The 18,884-nt window shown below is 40.4% G+C and overlaps 1 protein-coding gene across 1 annotated transcript in view; it reads left to right on the top strand.

Annotated features, from left to right (window-relative positions):
- Positions 1 to 5,320: 5,320 nt before the first annotated feature.
- The window catches only part of TGFBR1 (transforming growth factor beta receptor 1), a 30,862-nt gene continuing 17,298 nt past the window's right edge, over positions 5,321 to 18,884 (top strand). The window contains exons 1-4 of the mRNA XM_027662836.1: positions 5,321 to 5,476; positions 12,417 to 12,668; positions 13,053 to 13,295; positions 18,281 to 18,511. Of these exons, the coding sequence (XP_027518637.1) occupies positions 5,392 to 5,476; positions 12,417 to 12,668; positions 13,053 to 13,295; positions 18,281 to 18,511 (811 nt within the window). The 5' untranslated portion in view covers positions 5,321 to 5,391. The remainder of the gene's footprint in view (positions 5,477 to 12,416; positions 12,669 to 13,052; positions 13,296 to 18,280; positions 18,512 to 18,884) is intronic.

Consider the following 18,884-nt stretch of genomic DNA (forward strand, 5'->3'; position numbering starts at 1 on the left):
CAAGCTGCTTTAATGTATCTCTCCTTTGCTGTAGTCATAGGTGAGATGCCCATTCAATTTCAGTTACCATAGCAATATAAGGTCTTCAAACAGACAATGATGTGCAGTCTAAAGCAATTTCCAGACACCGCTGATGTCAACCTTTGTGCTTCAGGCAACCACTCCCTAAGCTAACTAGTCTTCCTAGTCACTGATGTGTTTATCAACATGTCTTGGACCATGCACTTTCAGCATGAATCAGACCTCTCTTTAGTGAGACTCACAGCGGACACCACTCTTTCTGACTACCTGACTTCAAATGAAGTGGGATTAGCACACATAGTAAACAATCTCAGCAGCTGATGGGCTCTACAAGCTGGAATGAAACACCAATTTCAAGGGGTTTAACTGCCATCATTGAGATCTGCTTAAAGAACTTAGGATGCTATAACATGTCGAAGTCTATTTGCTATACAGTAAGGAGGGTGTTAGCTGGAGGGATCAAGCTGATGTGGTGTATTGCTGGGTTGCCCAACTTGTAACTCAGAGGTATGGCACCGGTCTGTTTCACAGACTGGATTAAAAGTAAAAAGGGTTTCATACATCTTTAACTGGCCTTCTGTTAAAGGAGATGATTAACTGGTTTTTCAATAACTAATATCTCACTCTTTTCAGCTTCAGAAACACTGAGGAAGCAAATCAGACAATGTTTATAAAGACTATAAAATGAGTAATTCTGGGTATTTCATAAAGCAGTGACTTCAAGAAAAGTTAATCCTTTTGCTTGTCTCTGATTTAGCAAGATTGCAGATCTTTGTGAAACTTTCAGATTTGTATGCTTACAGAAACCACACGTTAATAAGCACTTTGATCTTTTCTGTCCTAGTTTGAGTAAAACTGCTTGGAAAAATCAAGGACTGGGGGTAGGGGCTGGGGGGGGTGGTTTCAATGGTGTATTCTGCTGATTCGATAAATGTTACACAATTCCATAGTTTTCCTCTTGCTGAGTTCCTTGGTGAAAGTAATTAGTAAATATCTTGATGCACTGAATAGTTCTTAAAGAAGCCCAACCAATGAACCAAGCAAATGTATAAAATTTAGCTCATTACCATGGACACACAATTGTAAAAACTGCAAATGAAATTCTGCAACACCATTATATCCTGTTGCTCTAGCAGTAACTGTGCATATATTGTTGTTGAGAGAAAGATTCATTAAATTCTTTATTACCCTGATACAGTACCGTTTACACTGAAAGACTAATAAAGCTTTAAGTCATCACCATTAATAATATTTCCTATCAAACCTCCATATGTTTTTACTTTAAAAGCCAAAAAAATTCTATTTACTAGTTCCTGTTTTCCAAAGTAAATCAACCTGTAATGCCAGAACATTCATGTTCTTGATCGTTCTCAGACCAATCTATAGAACAAGTTGGTTTGTACAATTGTCTATCTCACCACTTGTCCCTTTCCAAAATTTCTTTTATTTTAATGCTCTATGTAGTTTCTTAGTATGTGGGGGTTTGCATTGCAAAGTTCTGCTTGAACCTTTCATGCAGTTGCAATTTTTTTGTTTTCCAACTCCCAGGAAAAAAACCATAAGAAATATTCAAAAACTGACAATAATTCTTCCAAGAAATAAAACCAGCACTAAGTAAAAATTAATTATTTCACCCTCTCTCCCTATGGGTACCGCACGTGTTTTATGAATGTCACATTCTAGTACAGAAGAAAGAAATTAATCAGTGTTTAAATTGCAGATATTCCCTGTGTAATAACCTGGTTTAATCTAAAAAGCAAGGATTTTTAAAATAGGTCCAACCCCTTTGATGATTTACACAGATCTTAAGAAACCAGAGAGTTTGTGTTTTCTGTGTAGTCTTTCTTTGTGTTCTACCTTGCATTAAAAAAGTATGATTTTTGTTGCATATTCCTATAACTGGAATATAATTATGTTGCAAATTCATTAATTTGTGACATAAATGAGCCTAGGCAAAATGGGGGTTTAACCTGTTCTTCTAAATATATTTCCACTGACAACATTATTTCCATTCACAGTAAGCACTGAGGACTGAAGTAAGTAACAAGTGCTCTGAAGGATTCCTTCACAGGCAATACTGAAGAACACTGTTTAGTACATTCAGTTAAAATGTCATAAACATACAATGGTGATGAATTGCTTTGTGTTGAACTTTCATATTGAAAAATATGAAATTGTTTTTTCATGTTATTTTGGCAGAAAAAGGGTGAGCAATTATTGTAATCTTGTAAAATCTGAAATCACAGAATAGTTATCTTCTTCCTAAATAAAATGTCACTTTACAGAAAGGCATATCTTGGAAATTGTTCTACTGACTGAGTCATTGTCTGTCCTAGCCTCATTTGCCCAACTAGCATGTTTGAGGATGAATGTGACTAGATGCAGTCATCAAGATCACCTTGTTTTCTTTGGACTGGTATTCAATTTGTTTGCAGACAAGAGGAGAAACTGATGATTTAAATCTTCTCAGGCCATCATCTTTATTTTGTAATTTATCTTTAACTGCTCCATTTTGTAGAGAAAAAAAAAAAAAGACAATTTTGTTTCCAAACAGGACATGTAACATGAACTACTTTGCAACCCAACATATAAATCTAAGTACCTCTCATATAGCCCTCCTAAAAATGCCAGGTACTACCCACATAAGCAAACCTCCCGCTGCACTAAAAGCAGTCATGAAGCTAATGTGAAGGAATGGGAAGACCTAAACGTTGGAAGAAGGGAATTGACTGCAGAAGTAACAGTGGGAGAAAGATGATGGAAAAACAGTGGGAGGAATCTTACAGTGATAAGGGGGAAAGGTGCCAACAAGAACAAGACCCAGTTGTGTACCAGAGACTTCTTAATATCAAGAGTCTGTATCTTAATCAGAATTTCTTAGGCCCTACCTTAATCAAGACCACAAGCTGCAGTCTTAAGAATCTGGAAATATGGAGTAGAAGCATAGCAAGAAAAGGGGATATTCTGGACATGCAGAACTCATTTCAGTACCTTTACTTCTGGCCCACATTTACTTTGGCTTTTAAATCTACTGTACACAAGATTACAGATAGATATCCAGGGACCAGGACACGGGATGACCTAATTTTAGGTATTTCTTCAGTATTGGTCTTTATCTCATGCATGATGTGAAAGATGAGTAAGGCCTGACAAAAAAAACCCCAAACCGTTTAATTCGTGGTGGCACTGTTCACTACTTGGAAGTGACTTGAATCTGTCTTAGTTGGTGAGTTGTTATCTGCAAGTTATTGATTTATTTTATTCTTTCTATGGCCGGCACCCAAACAACACTCAGGATGTTAATTCAGGATGCTCCCCATAGGACTGAACTGGGATCCCTGAAAAGAAACCTTCACCATGCTCTGCTTCCTGTTCTGCCTTCCTCCAGTGACATGGTCTGTGACCCTTCCTTAAATCCAGAAGATCTGTGACAGGGAAATGAATAGTGGATTTTTTTTTTTTCCCTGAGCATATAATTTTCTTAACTTACAGTTTCAGTGCTCTATATGAATTTAAAAGGTGCCTTGGGATTTGAGCAATTCTAACAGAATTTCAGTATTTCTTACTGATGCTAGCATATTTATTTGAGGATTAGCCCTCTAAGTAGTTCTACATATGGATAACTAAGAACCTGTTTGCCTATTGTTGTCTGCTTCAGTAGTTCATTACAGTATGAATCTATATCAAATCCAGACGTTTGATCCAGCATCAGTCACAAAGTACATGTCACTAAAATGTTATTTTGCAAGGGAAAATACAAATAGGATCTGTTTCTGTACAACAGTGATCATTAGAGAGAATGAATCAATTAAGAAAAATTTCCTCACTTCAAACAGTTAAGTTAGCAAGATTCTTACCGAGGTGAAGTGTACTGTAGGAGAAACAAGAGTTTTAATAAAGGTAGTGTTGGCTGAACAACTGCAAGTAAAAAGGAGACAGGAGATCAGTGTGACATGGCAGTGAATGTGGTACTGGGAGGTTGCTGTGGAGGTTGCTGGCCTGAACACTATGAACTGAGAAGTCACCATCTGGCAGAGACAGTACACGCAAGTGACCGCAAGTAACATGGAAAAGTACCCATGACCTACGTGGCTTGGACTGTGATGGGAGGGTCACAAAGCAAGCAAAACAAGCAACAGAAGTAGTATAAACGCATATGCTGAGGGTCTCTGAACTGATTGAGGATCTGAACGCAACAGTCAGTCAATGGAGCTGAGGAGTGCAGTGGATTCCCAGAGCAAGCAGATATCTGTGGGAGAGGGGTGACCTGATCCCAAGAGGGAAGAGGAGAGCCTCTCCTCCTGCTCTGCCACCCATGCTAAGCTAATAAAGCCGTGGATAAAAGTAACAACCTCAGTCCCGGTTATTTTCTTCACGGAGCGGATTCTAGTTGCCCCAGGTTGTAAGATTCAAGTAGCACCCCAGACAGGTATGTGGACTGCTCAAGTTCGTCTCCGATTCCCAGTTAACTCCTGCAGCGACGTGCAGGCTGTGCCATAAGCCGGGAGCTGCACACGGAGCCTGGAACCGCTCTTCCCTCACAGGGTGACAAACCTTGCGGGCTCAACCCTGCGGCTCCCGGTGCTGCGGGAGGGCAAACCCTCCCTCCTGGATGGCGGAGTGGCCGCAGGACTGGCAGCGGGAGCGCCGGGCTGTCCCGTCAGAACGGGAGCGGGCATCTGCGCGGGGAACCAGCTGCCAGTGCCTGTGAGCCACAGCCACAGCCCGTGCAGGGAGCAGCCGCGGGGCTCAGCACGCTGACCCCTGCCCACCCGCAGCGCCTCCCAAGAGGGGTAACTTAGCGGCTTTTCCTCCGCTCCCGAGGCAACCCAAGGGCTGCCCAGATCCTCTGGCACCTCCCCCTCCAGCGGTCCCCGCGGCTCCGGACCGCAGCGATGCCAGCGAATCCCTCCCCGCCGCCGGCAGCGCCACTAGCACCTCCTGGACGTGTGGGGAATCTCCGTGCCCGCCACCGGCTGCTCTCCCGCCAGGACACCCCTGGTCGCTCCTCGCTGCCCGGGTGCATCCCGGAACCGCGCGGCGGGGACCGGCTGCTGTCCCGCCGGGACACGGCCGCTCCCGCTCCCACTTCCCCCTCCCGCCCCCGCCATGAGGGGACAACCCCCCCGCGGGTCGCGCCCCGCTCGCGCCGCCTGTTGTTGTCCGGGCTCCCCGCGGCCGCCGGGGGGCGGGGCCAGGACGCGGCGGCCAATCAGGCGGCGCCGCCGGCGGCGCGTCGGTGGCAGTGGCGGCCGAAGCGGGCTGGGAGGGCGCACGCAGCGCGAGCGCCGCTCCGTTCCCCGCGCGGGCGGAGCGGAGCGGGCGGGGGGTGCGAAGCAGATCTCGGCTCCGGGGAGTCGCGGCCGGGACATGGCGGCGGCGGCCGTTCGGCGGCAGCGTCCCTGGGCCCTGCTGTGCGTGGTGGCGGCCGCGCTGCTCTGCCCCGCGGCGGCCGGTGAGTGCGCGCGGGTGCGGGGAGAGGAGAGAGCGGAGGGAGGGAGCAGGCGCAGCGGCGGCGCCCAGGGCGGGGAGGGGGGGGCGGGTGAGGAGAGCGGCGGGGGACTGCGGGTCCCCGCCGGTTCCTTTCAACAACATGGCGGAGGGGCCGGCTGGGGCGGAGTCACCGCCCCCCCACCCCCGGTGTCCGAGCCCGACGGGGACCGCTCGGCCCTTTGTTGGCCGAGCGCGGCGGCGGCGGCTCCGAGGGAGGAGGGGCGGTGGGAGCTCCCCGCCGCCCCCGCCGGGCAGCGCTCCGGGCGGTGTCTGCCCGTGGCAACTTTCCCGCGGCCGCCCCGGCCCCTGCCCCCGCGGGGACTGTGGCTGTGGCCCGCGAAGGGAACTTTGTTATCGCTGGCGGAACACCTCCGCCCCTCCGGCCCTCCCTGCGGACAGAGGAGCCCCTGAGAGCCCCCCAGCTCCGGCCCGGGGTGCGCCGGCAGCGGGAGGAGCAGCAGCCCCCGGACGCTCAGAGGCGGTGCCGCCGCGGAGCGGAGACGGAGGAGCGGGCGGTGCAGATACGTGTTGAATGTTCCACGTAGCGGGGGTGACAAGAGGCTGCCCCGGCTCCGGTCGCGACACAGCACAGTGTGCCCAGCACCTCCTCGTCAGGCTGCTCGGTGAACACCGAGCCGTGAAAATTAAGTCCTTGGTGAATATTGTACGGGGAAGCGGTTTTGTTCCTCTAGCCTTCTTTACCTATGCTCTTTTGCGAGAGAGATCTGATATCAGAGCTGTGCTGTTGCAGAGCTAATGTATGAAACAGGAGTGATTAACAGTATTCATAAGTGCAAGAATTAAAACCTCGTCATTTATTTTTTTTTTTTCTTTTTTTTTAAAGGCCACTTCTGCAGTTTGGGACATATGTCCTAACAGGGTGTACAACTGTTTGAGACATGAAACCTGATTTAGGTTTCAGTTTCATCTGTATTAAGTTAGATGATGACGACAGATATGCAAAATCTGCATTTTATAAACAATCCACTTATTAAATTCTTCTGTAGTTGGGTTATATGTTGCTTTGAGTTTTTAAAGAGGAAGTGAGAAGCACCACAACTTCTTCAGTTACAGCTTCAATCTGGATCTTTACCATGCTGCTCATAATTCAGTTTAAACTGGTATTCATGCTGTACCAGTTAAAAAAAAAGTTACTTAAATAAAGCATAACTTGCTATACTAAAATATGGTTTTAATCACCCATATTCTTATTGAAGATGGTGGAGAATCTCTCATGTGGAAACAGTCAAATAAGCTTAAGTTACCCGTGTGTTCTTGAAAAGGTGCGTCAGGATTTAATAATTTAAAGCTTTCTTATGTAACACATTCAATTTAGATGTTGATGGAAATTTTACTTCGATTTCAGCTTTGAACTTTTCCCTCCTAATGCCTCTCATCAATCAACAGTTTTCCCTTAATCTCAAGCATGAAATTAGGGTCTAAAAGCTTTATGTGAAAACAAGGCAATAGACTCCTGTACAAAAGCTTAGGCATGGTAGTGGTGGTGTGCTACCTTTTGTTTAAAAAGGGAGAAATCCTTTCTGTCCAAGGGGAATGGGGAGGGATCCAGGGTTCTTGATTCATAACTCATAGAGAGGCCCTGGTACTGGTAAGTGGGTTAATTTGCTGAACATTGTGTCTAAGTTGACAAAGTGAAAATAAGCTTTCTGGTTTTCACTGTGTAAGTCTTTATTCTTACCGAAATTCTGGGGAGTCACCTCTCGTAAACTTTTGCAATCATACAATTGCTTCTAACCTCAAATAAAGGTACCAATCTGATTCATATGGTGGAATGAATTTAAGTGCAAATGAAGATCTTCCCTATTTCTGTTTTTGTAACACTAGTAAAATTATAACCTAGCCTTTTAATTTTAACTTCGTTCTGGTTTTTTGTCTATTTATTTATTTGAACAAAATTCTTCTAGGAAAGATACACTAACAATTGTTCTGGTATCCTGCTGTAAGAGGCATGAACATACCTGTGGGTAATGTTATCAATGAAAGGCAAAAAACCTGATAGTGCCATTTGGCACCTGCACTACAGAGAATATTATACCACTTTTTTGAAGCTCAGATTTTACATGAGGTTTTATCATTGCTTGCAAGTTGAGGGTAGGACCTTAATAAACTAGTTTGTTTTCTTGAGTGCATCACTTTGATTGGTAAAATTTGCTGTTTGCAGTGGAAGTTTTACTTAACAAAGATGGATGAAATGTATGTGAAAGTTTTCCTGAAAACTTGATATCCAGTGCTGTTACTTAATATGAGTTAAACTTAAGAAGTGCATTTGTGAGAAAAATGCATTAGTGAAGGTCGTGAACTATCATGATTTTAAAAACTACCTATGTCCCAGATATTTTAAGACCTAAAAATTTTTGTATCTTGAGCTAGAAGAGTTCAGAACAGATAAATCAGGTGTATTGTTTGAGGAGATTGAACTAGAGACTCAGAAGCTGACAGCACTGTTCTGTATTATGCTTTTTTGCTTCTAGGAAATTTTATTGCAGAGGAAAAAACTACCAGTGAGCACTACAGCTCTCTTGCTCATCCTCCCAAAATCTATTAGTCTCTTGAACAGCACAGCCATGCTCCTTTATCCCTCGAAACTCTGCATCTTGTGGAACCAACGGATCTAATTGTTCTTGTGAAGTTCTGCTTCTGGTGAAATTTTTGTTTCAAAAATTGTATTTTCCATGAAAAAAGAGTTAGATTCTTCTCTTGTGATGAAATTTTTTCACCTAATGTAGGTGGTGGGGTGCTGAGAGTATTTGTCTTTTTTTGTAAATTTGTAAAACAAAGATATATTATTAAATAAAGTATTAATAATTTAAAATGTTAATTGCTTTTAATAAGTTGTGAGTTGGGTTGTTGTTTGTTGGGTTTTTTTTTAGAGCACCTCATCAGTTTTAACTGCTGTAATGCCCCTTGTTAGCATCCTTCAAGAGACTATTTCAACATATGACTTCCAATTAAAAATTCTCTGGCTGAAGGTGGTGGTGTATGCTAAACTGTCTGGCTGAAGTAGTTCTGCAGGATGTTAACAAACATTACACAGTGATTCACAGGGTTTTATGTAATTCTAAACATAAAGACTTTGTGCAATTTTCTTACTTTAGAAAGACAACAGATACAAAAAAGGCTGTTTCAATAGGTAACTAATGGTACAGACTTCTAAAAAGTTAAGTGGATGGGGTGTACCTAATTCTCTTCACGTTTTGTATATAGTATTAATATCTGAGCTCTTGGGAACCAGCTTATTTTAAGTCTTGTCAAGCTGCATGGTTTCAGGGTCTCATTTATGCTGCCCATTTGCTTTACCCTCACCAGGGACTTTCCAAGCTGCAACACCCATGCAAGAGAGACTTCTTAAAGGGAAGACAAAACTGTCACACTCAGAGTCTGAGCAATTACACAAGTAATTGTGTTCATCATGAGAGGTTAATCCATTTTTAAATCAGATTGAGATATGAGAAATATGTTGTTGATAACTTCTATGACACGATATGTGTCATAAACCACACACACACCCACTTTCAGAACTCTGTTGTCTCACTGTTTGCTTTTATGGTAGTCAGTCATACAAAGTAGGAATGATTATGTAGAATAGTCCTAGTGCACTGAGAAAATGCAGTAGGGAAGGAACTAGATCACTGTGTTGACCCAATTTTTGCTCTAGACCGTCCCTGGTTGTCTGTATACTTTCACTGCATTTGTGTAGCTGTCTGAGCTGTAGTTTCTCATCTCTTAAACAGATATGACCTTTCATTAGTTGGTAGTGGAGCTTCATGCTAGTGGTTCCATCCAAACACTGTTGTAATACTTAAAATAATTCCTTGACATGGAAAATATGGACTAAGTCTTAAGTGAAGACTTTTTTTCCCTCTTCTTTGAATTTAATAGAATTTTGAAAGATGTCTAGAGTTCTTTGTAATAGTAGATTTAAAAGGTGTTTTCCAAATTTGTATTGAAATGCATTTTACCTGAAATATATTACTGGCTCTGGAAGATCAGCTTACATCAGAGTTGTCATTCTCTCATCCCATTCTATTATCAATCCATTCTAGAAATGTATGTGTCCATTTAAGTGAACTTGGAGACCTGACTAATTTCTGTCTGAGTTCTTAAAATTACTATAGTGCTTCTCTGAGAAGAAGAGGGACTACTTGGGGACAAAGCAAAAATTCATATCTCCAAGAGGACAACAGTATGCTATTTTTTTCTTTGATATTAGTTAAAAGTGAAAACACTTCCTTATAGGAATGATTTAATTACAGTTGGTTTTTGACATCTCCTCATCCCATTGATGTTAAATGTCACCTACCTACAATGTGTTCATGTGGTTGTAGTCTGTTGTTTTACCACAGATAACTGGAGAATGACACATGGGCAAAGAAACTCCAATTCCATATTCTCTCATCCTGGTATGGATTGTTGCTGAAGATGCTGAATTAGTTTTCCTGTTAGTAAAATATGGAAATTCTCCTTTTACCTGCTTGAGTTGGAGGGCATGAGGAGTCGTAAGTGGCCAAAGTAGGAGGGGGCTGAAGCATTTTTAATTGGGTGGTTGTTTTTTTTTTAAGATATGCCCACTAGAGAGCAGCAAAAACCTGTATTCCTGGGAGCTTTGGCTTATTCAGCTGATTAGGCATTGTCTTCCCCTTCTGTGGGAGGGGGAGAGTAGCTTCAGAGGGAAGTAGTGATCTGTTTGTTTGGAGGAAATCATTCTGTTGTGTGTGACAGTGTACCGTGTCTCGCAGGAGACTAGAAGGTAGTGGCATCAAACAGGAACAAAAGTGTGTATTGTATCAAATTGCTCTAACGGGGAATTGTGTAGCAAAAGAGAGGTGGAAACCAAGCCAATGAGGAAGATAAGATGCCAATGTGTTACTTAGTCATGCTTGTAACAGTGTGTCTGTACAGCTTCCAAGATCAGGAAGATGAATGAGTGTAACAAGGTCAACCCAAACCTAATTTTTTTTTGCTTCAAGTAACTTGGCCTCTGTAGGGTGACTAAATGTAAATATATCTCACTGAGTATCTGTCTTTTGCTGTAGGCATTCAGATACACATGTAGTTATGATGAGCCAAAAATACCATTTAAGTAGAAAAAAAGGTCATGGATGGAGCAAGTGAGATAAAGGTGTGCTTGTTAAAAAAGTTGCAAGAAAGTGTGTGAATATTTTAGGAAACTTTTCAAGGTTTTAAAGGGTTAAAAATAATTTTTTCAGATGTAAATTGCCAGAGGCACAGCGACAGGAAAATAAGTATTAAATGTTCTCATAGTTAAGCTCTGAATAATAGCTTTCCTTGCTTCCTTGGTTGGTGGGGGGTAGAGATATGGGTGGGAAATTGCATCTTCAAAAAGTAATGCTGTTAAGATTCACCTTCCCATGTGCCAGTTCTCATTTCATCTACCTTCTAATTACTTTTTTCAATAATCGTCATAATAAATAATTTTGCAATCCCATTTGTGGGTTTTTTCCTCCTCCCTTTTTCTGACTGGTCTATGTGCTGGTGAATCTCTGAAGTCAGGTTATCTTTCCATAGTGGGTCCTTAAAACTTGATCAAATCTTCAGTGACAGTAGAAGATGATTTGCAATTATTTGGTTTCATTCGAGACTTGCGGGAAGGAGGTGTTTTTGGAAAATGTTTCTCAGAATCCACACTTCGAGATGATATGTGTATATATTTGAGAGCAGATCACCATTTATTTAAATCCATGATATACAGTAATAGAGAGGGGTGTAAAATCCAAGGCTGTCCAGGTGGTTATATCAAACTCTTCCATTTAAGTGAAATGCCAGAGTTCAGATTTGTGGGACCTTTGGCTTTGCCAGCTATTAATCCTCATGGTTTTGGTGGGAGTTTTGTATGTACCCTTGAAAGAGACTTTTTTTATGGCTCAGTACATTTTTTGGTATTTTGGTCATGAATGTTTAATGTTTTAAATCTTTCTAAATTTCTGTATTTCAGTCTTTCTTTATACATGTACACAAGTCCCAGGCTAGCTTTTGGCCTTCACTGGTGAATAAGTGGAGGCAGAGTGTATGGATATTTTTCTTGTTGCCACTGCGCTGTTTTCTGTCTGGCTTTGGTCTGGTAAATGCAGGAAAGAATAGAGAAAGAAATTAGAAGTAGTAGTGTTCCTTCTCCAAGAACTTCTGCAATGCAAAGAATGAAACCTGATCATCCTAGAGATGATTAGCCTGTCATTCCTGCTTCCCTCCCCTCCTTTACTACTGCAATTGATAGCTTTAGTAAATCACGAACTCGAGTAATGTAAGACAGCATTTTCCTGTGGCTGCATAAATAACAAGTCTAAACCACCACGTTCTGCTTCTGTGACAGGATGTGCTTTCAGGTCATGCAAGGTTTGGTTTTTAGTGAGGATCAAACTGTTATATGCCCTTTTGGCGCTAAATGAAAACCATCAAGTAATGGATAAAGTAATAATCTTGGGTAACCAGCAGCATCCTATTTGTCACTTAGAAAAGATGTACCTGTGGTTATTGTGGGGAAAAATGGCATTATTTGTATTTGGTTTGAAAATAGCAGAATAGCGTACTCTAGAGAATACAGTGCTGTTTAGAAGTTTGATCTTTAGTGTGAGGAACTGTAATGGAACTTATTTACCTGAAAGATAGGATTTCAGCCTTTCTCTTTTAATACATCATTATGTAAGGAGAGATGACTTCAGCTTTAAATTTTACTTTCTTCTGCTCGTCTCCTAATTTTTTTGTCCCTTGTAGTGTTGTCTTTCAGTGATTTGGCTCTGTGTTTATGTAACCAAAAAGATTACAGATCTCCTAGCATTTTGAATTTATATTTCCTTAGTCATTCAAGTTGTTTCTCAACTCAGAATGTGTACCAATACTAACATTAATGTTTTTTCTCAATACAGAATTAGAGTGTTACTGCCATCTATGTACAAAAGACAACTTTACGTGTGTGACAGATGGAGTATGTTTTGCCTCAGTAACGCGAACTGCAGACAAAATAATACACAATAGTATGTGTATAGCAAAAGTTGATCTGATTCCCCGAGACAGACCGTTCGTTTGTTCCTCCTCCACCAGAGATGGAGTCTTTACTGTGCCTCATTGCTGTAACACGCCTCTCTGCAATAAAATAGAACTTCCAATTCCAACACCAGGTAATGGAGGTTTGGCTGTTTTTGTTTTTCCTTCGTTTTTTTCAAACAGAAAATTCTATAAGCATGGAAGTTTCAGTTTTGAAGTTTGTAGGTAAATTTGAAGGCCTAAAGTACATCTTATATTCTGCAAGTACAATTTCATGATATTTAAATACGAATTGTAGTTTTCTGGGTAGGAATGTTAGGGGCAGTTTTGAAGACTTACATGCAAGTTAAAGTGTAAGTAAGCACATTGTTTTTTCCTTTGTAATACTTATTTTGATTCTTGAAACGGTTACTGTGCAAAAGTTTTAACAAATACCTTGAAATAATTTGAATACTATAAGTTTAGTTGCATGAAAGAATAGAAATAGTTTTACCATTTTCTTTAATTTTTACTGTCAGGCCCTACTGCAGAAAAACCAGCTTCTAATCTAGGACCTGTGGAACTGGCTGCTGTCATTGCTGGACCTGTCTGCTTTGTCTGCATTTCACTAATGTTGATTCTATATATTTGTCATAATCGTACTGTAATTCATCATCGTGTGCCAAGTGAAGAAGACCCTTCATTGGATCGTCCCTTTATATCAGAAGGAACTACCTTAAAGGATTTAATTTACGATATGACAACTTCAGGCTCTGGTTCAGGTAAAGGCACACTTCTGGTAGTTATTACCCTGTGTTTAAGAGCCTTGTAATTCCTCAGGGGTTTTTTTTATATTGTCAAATCTACTCAAACGTATAATTAACTGGAGAAATTACTAAAAAAGCAACTTCCATGTAGATTCATTCAGTATCAGTGAAAATTGAATGTATGGAAATAAGTGAAATAAAAAAAAATTGAGTTGTTGCTACTGTTCCTTATCATTCTTAGAGTAGCCTGACATATATATATATATATATGTGTGTGTGTGTGTATTAAATAATGCAGGGAATATCACAATCACCTATTGTAAATGTTTTGTTTCCTGTAAGGCTCAGTCATTTACCTTTTTATTCTGTGCAGTACAGCTAAACTACCATCTTCTATGGTTTTTAGATAATTTGTGAAGGGTTTGTTTTTTTAGCTTTAAATTGGAAATTCATTTATAGGTGTAGCTGTTGGTATATGAAGAATATTCTGAATTCTGAGTTAATATTTTAGGCAGTTATGTTTGTTCTAGGAAGGATATAGGGAAGTAAGAGACTTAGAGATTATGGAGAGTCAGAGATTTACATATCTTGGAATGCAGAAAGATTTTATATATAATTGTTATGCTATTAGAACCATAAAACTCCCTGTTTAATGTCTCCAGATACAGACCTCTAAAGAAGGCTGAAAAGAAATTCAAATTAAAATGCAAACTTAGTTGTCAGTTGGTCTTTTCATTTGTTATCAGGAATATTCCTTCATTTTCCTTTTGGCTTTCTTCCTTGTGGTGCTTCTGAACCTCTCTTTGTTTGAAAATTCTGGAAGTACTCCTTCAAAATAAGCTCTTGAAAAGCAGAGAATCCAAGTTAGAAGAAACTTATGATTCTTCTTCTGGAGCAAATGGCTAGAAACTACTGACTGTTCCCTTGCCTATTGGCAAATTACCCTTTAAGTAAAAGCAGCATGCTAGGGAATTAACTTTCACAGCTGAATTCAGGGCACTCAGGCTGGTCTAGACTACCAGAGCACCTGACCTACTATAGTATTTGAGCACTGGCTACTGGTGAATGCATCACAGGAAAACCAACAAATGTGGTTGATTTTGACTTACCCCTAAGGAGACTCTTTATTAATTTGCTTTTATGCTTGAAAGACAGTCACGTTTCTTGTAAAACAAGACTGGATGTTTCCTTAAAAGGGATCTTTTAGCTTCAGCTGCAGTGAGTTCCATGTTGTTGAGCTGTTTGTAAGACAAGGATTGGCCTTATTTACTGTTCTGTACATCACTGTGATTATGGCAGTGAAATAGGAGATACTTCAGGTACTTGTTTTCTGTACTGTTATCTGTGTATATATTTGCAATGACTTGTGTCACTGTCTCAAAATTAGTCAATGACTATATAAATTCACAGTGCCCTTGCACTTGAAATGATAATTTTCTTGTGTCCTGAAGTAAGCCTGCAGCAACTGAATCTCATTGAAATGTGTGTTTTAATCCGGAGTTTGGGTACAGCACATTTAAAATTGAGAAAACTGTACATTTATGGAATAAACTGGGGGTGGAAAAGAGGGTTGTGGAAGGGAGAAAAGCCACAGCTGCTAGTTAAAACAGTGCTTAACCCTGTCAGAAACTGAACTGTGTGAAAGGAATGGTGTTGGGACAAGAGATTGCAAAACTACGAAGGAGATGTACAGAACAGGCAAAATAATCCAGACCGAAGAGGCACAGCTAAGCAAGTGTTTAGTCTGGTGACACAAAGGCTATGTTCTGCTCCGAAATTCGTGCCGAGGGACCAGAAGAGCTCATAGTCTATAAATAAAAAGGATTCTACCGATTTTGTTAATTTGGTGTTCTCTAACGAGAGGTGTATAAAACAGAGAAATGATCAAAACTCTACAATTGAGCTTCCTGTGCAGATCAAAAGGGAGTTAGGATTCATTTCCTGCAATGGTGAATAGTAACCTGCTATTAATTATTCAGTCTTATGTTAGTGTTGCCCTGTTGTTCCATGACGAACAAGACCTGAAACAAGTAGATGTTTCATGAAAGGAATTGATGAAACATCTAAAATAGATCCTTCTGCTGAAGCTACAGCTTCTAAGAGAAGGATTTCAAAGTCTTTTGGAACTGAGAATGATTTTCAGATCATGATGTAAATCTCTAAATATCGGCTACATATTGTACAGACAGATGGGGATGCCCATCTGTTACTCTAACTCACTCAGTGATGAAGTAACTTAGTTGGAAAGGAGTGGAAAGAATTGCCTAAAATGAGGGGAAAGCTTTGAATAGTACTGGTAGGTGACTTCAAGCAGGAGCTATTTAGGAATCCAGAGGGTCCCAAAAATCAATGCAAAGGTGAATTTAAAGCTCCTTAAAAACTTCTGCAATTCATGCAAGCTTGAAGGGAATGAGATTTTTCAGTCCATGGAATGCTGTTTGGTTGTTTGGTTTTTTTCGTTACTCTTCAGAGAAAGTTTTCTGGGCAGAGACTTACAAATGGGAACAAAATTCTAGCAGCTGCTCTTGTTGGCTACCTTTAATGTTTTAGAACTTAATTCCTGAATTATCCGGATTACTTATAAACTTCTTATGCATTGAACAATCATTAGTCTAAACTAATTGGAGTATGGTTAGGACATGGAAAAGAAAAAGAACTTTTTTCTTTTTGCTAAACTCTCAGAACACTTGAGGATACTTTGATGCATAAAAATGATGATGAAGGTTTCAGGAATAAATTGGATGACAATGGCTGAATACAAGGGGTCGAATCTTTCTTCATGCAGAGTTAAAGGGAGCTGTATTCTATGAGCCTGAATGGTTGTGCTGAATGTGTGTGTCAAAGGCTGAGGCTGTAGCTGTCTCCTGTGAGCTGCTTTTCAAGCAGTCTGGCTTATAGTACAGCAGATGCTCAAGTTCCTGGTGATGCAGGGCTGTGTTTCCTCTGTAGCAAAAGAAGGAAACTGCTCATTTGCAACAGAAAGTCTGTAATGAATTGCTATGAATGCAAGATAAATATGGATTCTAATATTCTGGTTTTGTCTGGGAAGCAGTACTAGGAGAAAGGTCAGTTGCCAAAAACAGAAGTTGAATCTTGTAAATACTGTAAAAATAAGTATAGGAGTAAGTGGATAGATCACAGTAGGGTTTTTATCCTGTTGTGACATATTAATGTGATGGTTGGGGGGTTGTTATGTGAAATTGAAATACTTCATGTCTGGAAGGCTTAGTATCTGTTTAGAGGTTGGCTGATATCCTTGGACATATTTTTTAAACAAGGAGGGATGTCTACAGCAAGTTCAGAGCAGCGCATCTGAAACTGAAAATGTACAAATGGTTTTCTGATACAGCTGTAGGAAAAAAGTCCTAGGCCCATCACCCATTTCAGGTACATAAAATCAGCTTTGATATTGTATTTGATAATTGCCAGTGGACTTTGCAGTAGTACATGAGTTCTAAGGAAGAAGCTTTCTATGGCCAGTGAAATCAAATTTTCCATTTTCAGGGTTGAGTTTGATCCTGTAGTTGTTCTAGCCTTTTCTGCATTTCAAAAGTCTGTCCACAAAGAATGCAGGTTAGGCTTCACAGGAGAGCCTTTACGGTTAGGGCATGCAGCACAATTGACCTGAGGACAGCTATTACAGTAAAAGTTTTAACTTTCTCAGTAGAAATGACTGCAGTACCTGACAATGATAAAGTCACTGGTGCAATGTGCATTTTTATTCCTTTCTTTCTTCGTGTAGGTATGTTGTCAGCACAGATCATACAGAAAATTCCTGTAGGTCTAGGAATCTTGACCTTGGTTGAACACTGGAGTATTTTAATTTGCACTCCTCAGACTAAGATATAAGCATAGCAATGCTGCAGACCAGATCAGGTGTCCTTCTAGTGCTGCTGTTAGCAAAGAATGTCCAGAAATGCAGAAATGGACAAGAATTAGTTATTTGAGCTATTAGTTGGGATTTATTTTCTATAACATGAGGAAATACAGGTGTTCTGTCAGCTATTGGAACAGCGATTATGGAGTAATAGATTGCAAAGTGTTTGGTTTAAGTGAAATAATCCTGTACCAAAAGAGCTTATTGTAAGCAGATAACCTGGCTGATGCATTCATCCTGCAGTGTAGTATCAATGCAGAATCCAGTGACAAGCCTTGCAGTTACAACAGGAAAGATTTAAAATGAACAAAAACCCACTCTGGTTGAGGGATGCCACTGCCTGTATAAAATTACTGAAGCATGTTAAGAGGTGCTCTGTGCTGAAAGCATGTAGATGTTCCAAAACTATAAAATCTTCATGAATGTAAACCTTTTTTTCAAGTATAATTACTGCAAGGTGCACAAGAATGGCCTCTAAAAAGGGAAGCTTCCATTACAAGGATGTTTTCCTATTTTGCAGTGACTTGGGATTACTAAGAGGCTACTGGCATACTTGGGCATGAGTGTAAGTTTTCAGCAGTAAGTGTTGCTGATAAGTGTGGTTTAACTTTAAACTTAGAAATGGACGGTCATATCTAATGCTGAGTAAATTTAATCATTAGCAAAGGTATTCTTAAGCTGCTTTGCCAGGAGAGTTATGGGCAGATCCTTTTTTCAAAAATAAAGTTAAAAAAACCAAAAACCCAAACAAACAAGCAACCAAAAAAAACTCCCTCAATCCTGGTCCTGATTGCTTCATGGTTGTTTCTTTTTTTCATTTAAATAAAATATTATGAATCAGCAAGTGCCCACATTCTTAACTGAAAGGAAGCGTGTGTCATGTTTTTAACAATTGTAGCATAATGTAATGTAATTTGTAACATAATGTCCTAGAGTACCTGTTTTGCTGGCATTTAAGGTTGAAGGCAGAATCCTACCCTCTACTTGTCAGCAGTTCATAACAAGCTGAGAGAATGTGCATTCTAAGAGAAATACCTTAATGGAATAGGATCTCATTTATTATTCGGGATAAGTGCTTGTTTTGTTAGTGATATTTAAGGTTAATGTAAAATCCTCTTTTCAGGTTTACCTTTACTTGTGCAAAGAACAATTGCAAGAACTATAGTACTTCAAGAAAGCATTGGTAAGGGTCGCTTTGGAGAAGTCTGGCGAGGGAAGTGGAGAGGAGAAGAAGTGGCTGTGAAGATCTTCTCTTCAAGAGAGGAACGTTCATGGTTTCGAGAAGCAGAAATTTATCAAACAGTTATGCTACGCCATGAAAACATACTTGGATTTATAGCTGCAGACAACAAAGGTTGGTGATACTATGAATTCATTTTACTGTTTCTGTACCTCGTCAGAATAGACAGTACATGAAGGGGAAAATAAAGTTGTGAGGATCTTGTTAAGAGTAGCAAGAAATTACTTTGTTACTAGAGCATTTCAGGGTTTGACAGGCTTTTCATAAGTTTAATGAAGGAAAATGTCTCTTTTCAGGAAAACATACTTTCTATACATTTGTTTAAAATGCTTTGGTATCAAAAAGGAGATACCTTATCATGTGAGCCCACACATCTGTTGAATACTTGTACCTGTAATTACCTAATAGCCTGATAATATACATGCTTGGAACCAAAAGAGATCTAATCTCATTGTCCCGATATAAAGTAGGAGGTAGAAGATTTATT

The sequence above is a fragment of the Corapipo altera genome, unplaced genomic scaffold (genome assembly GCF_003945725.1).
Source record: "Corapipo altera isolate COAL_440 unplaced genomic scaffold, ASM394572v1 359, whole genome shotgun sequence".
Classification (NCBI taxonomy): Eukaryota; Metazoa; Chordata; class Aves; order Passeriformes; family Pipridae; genus Corapipo; species Corapipo altera.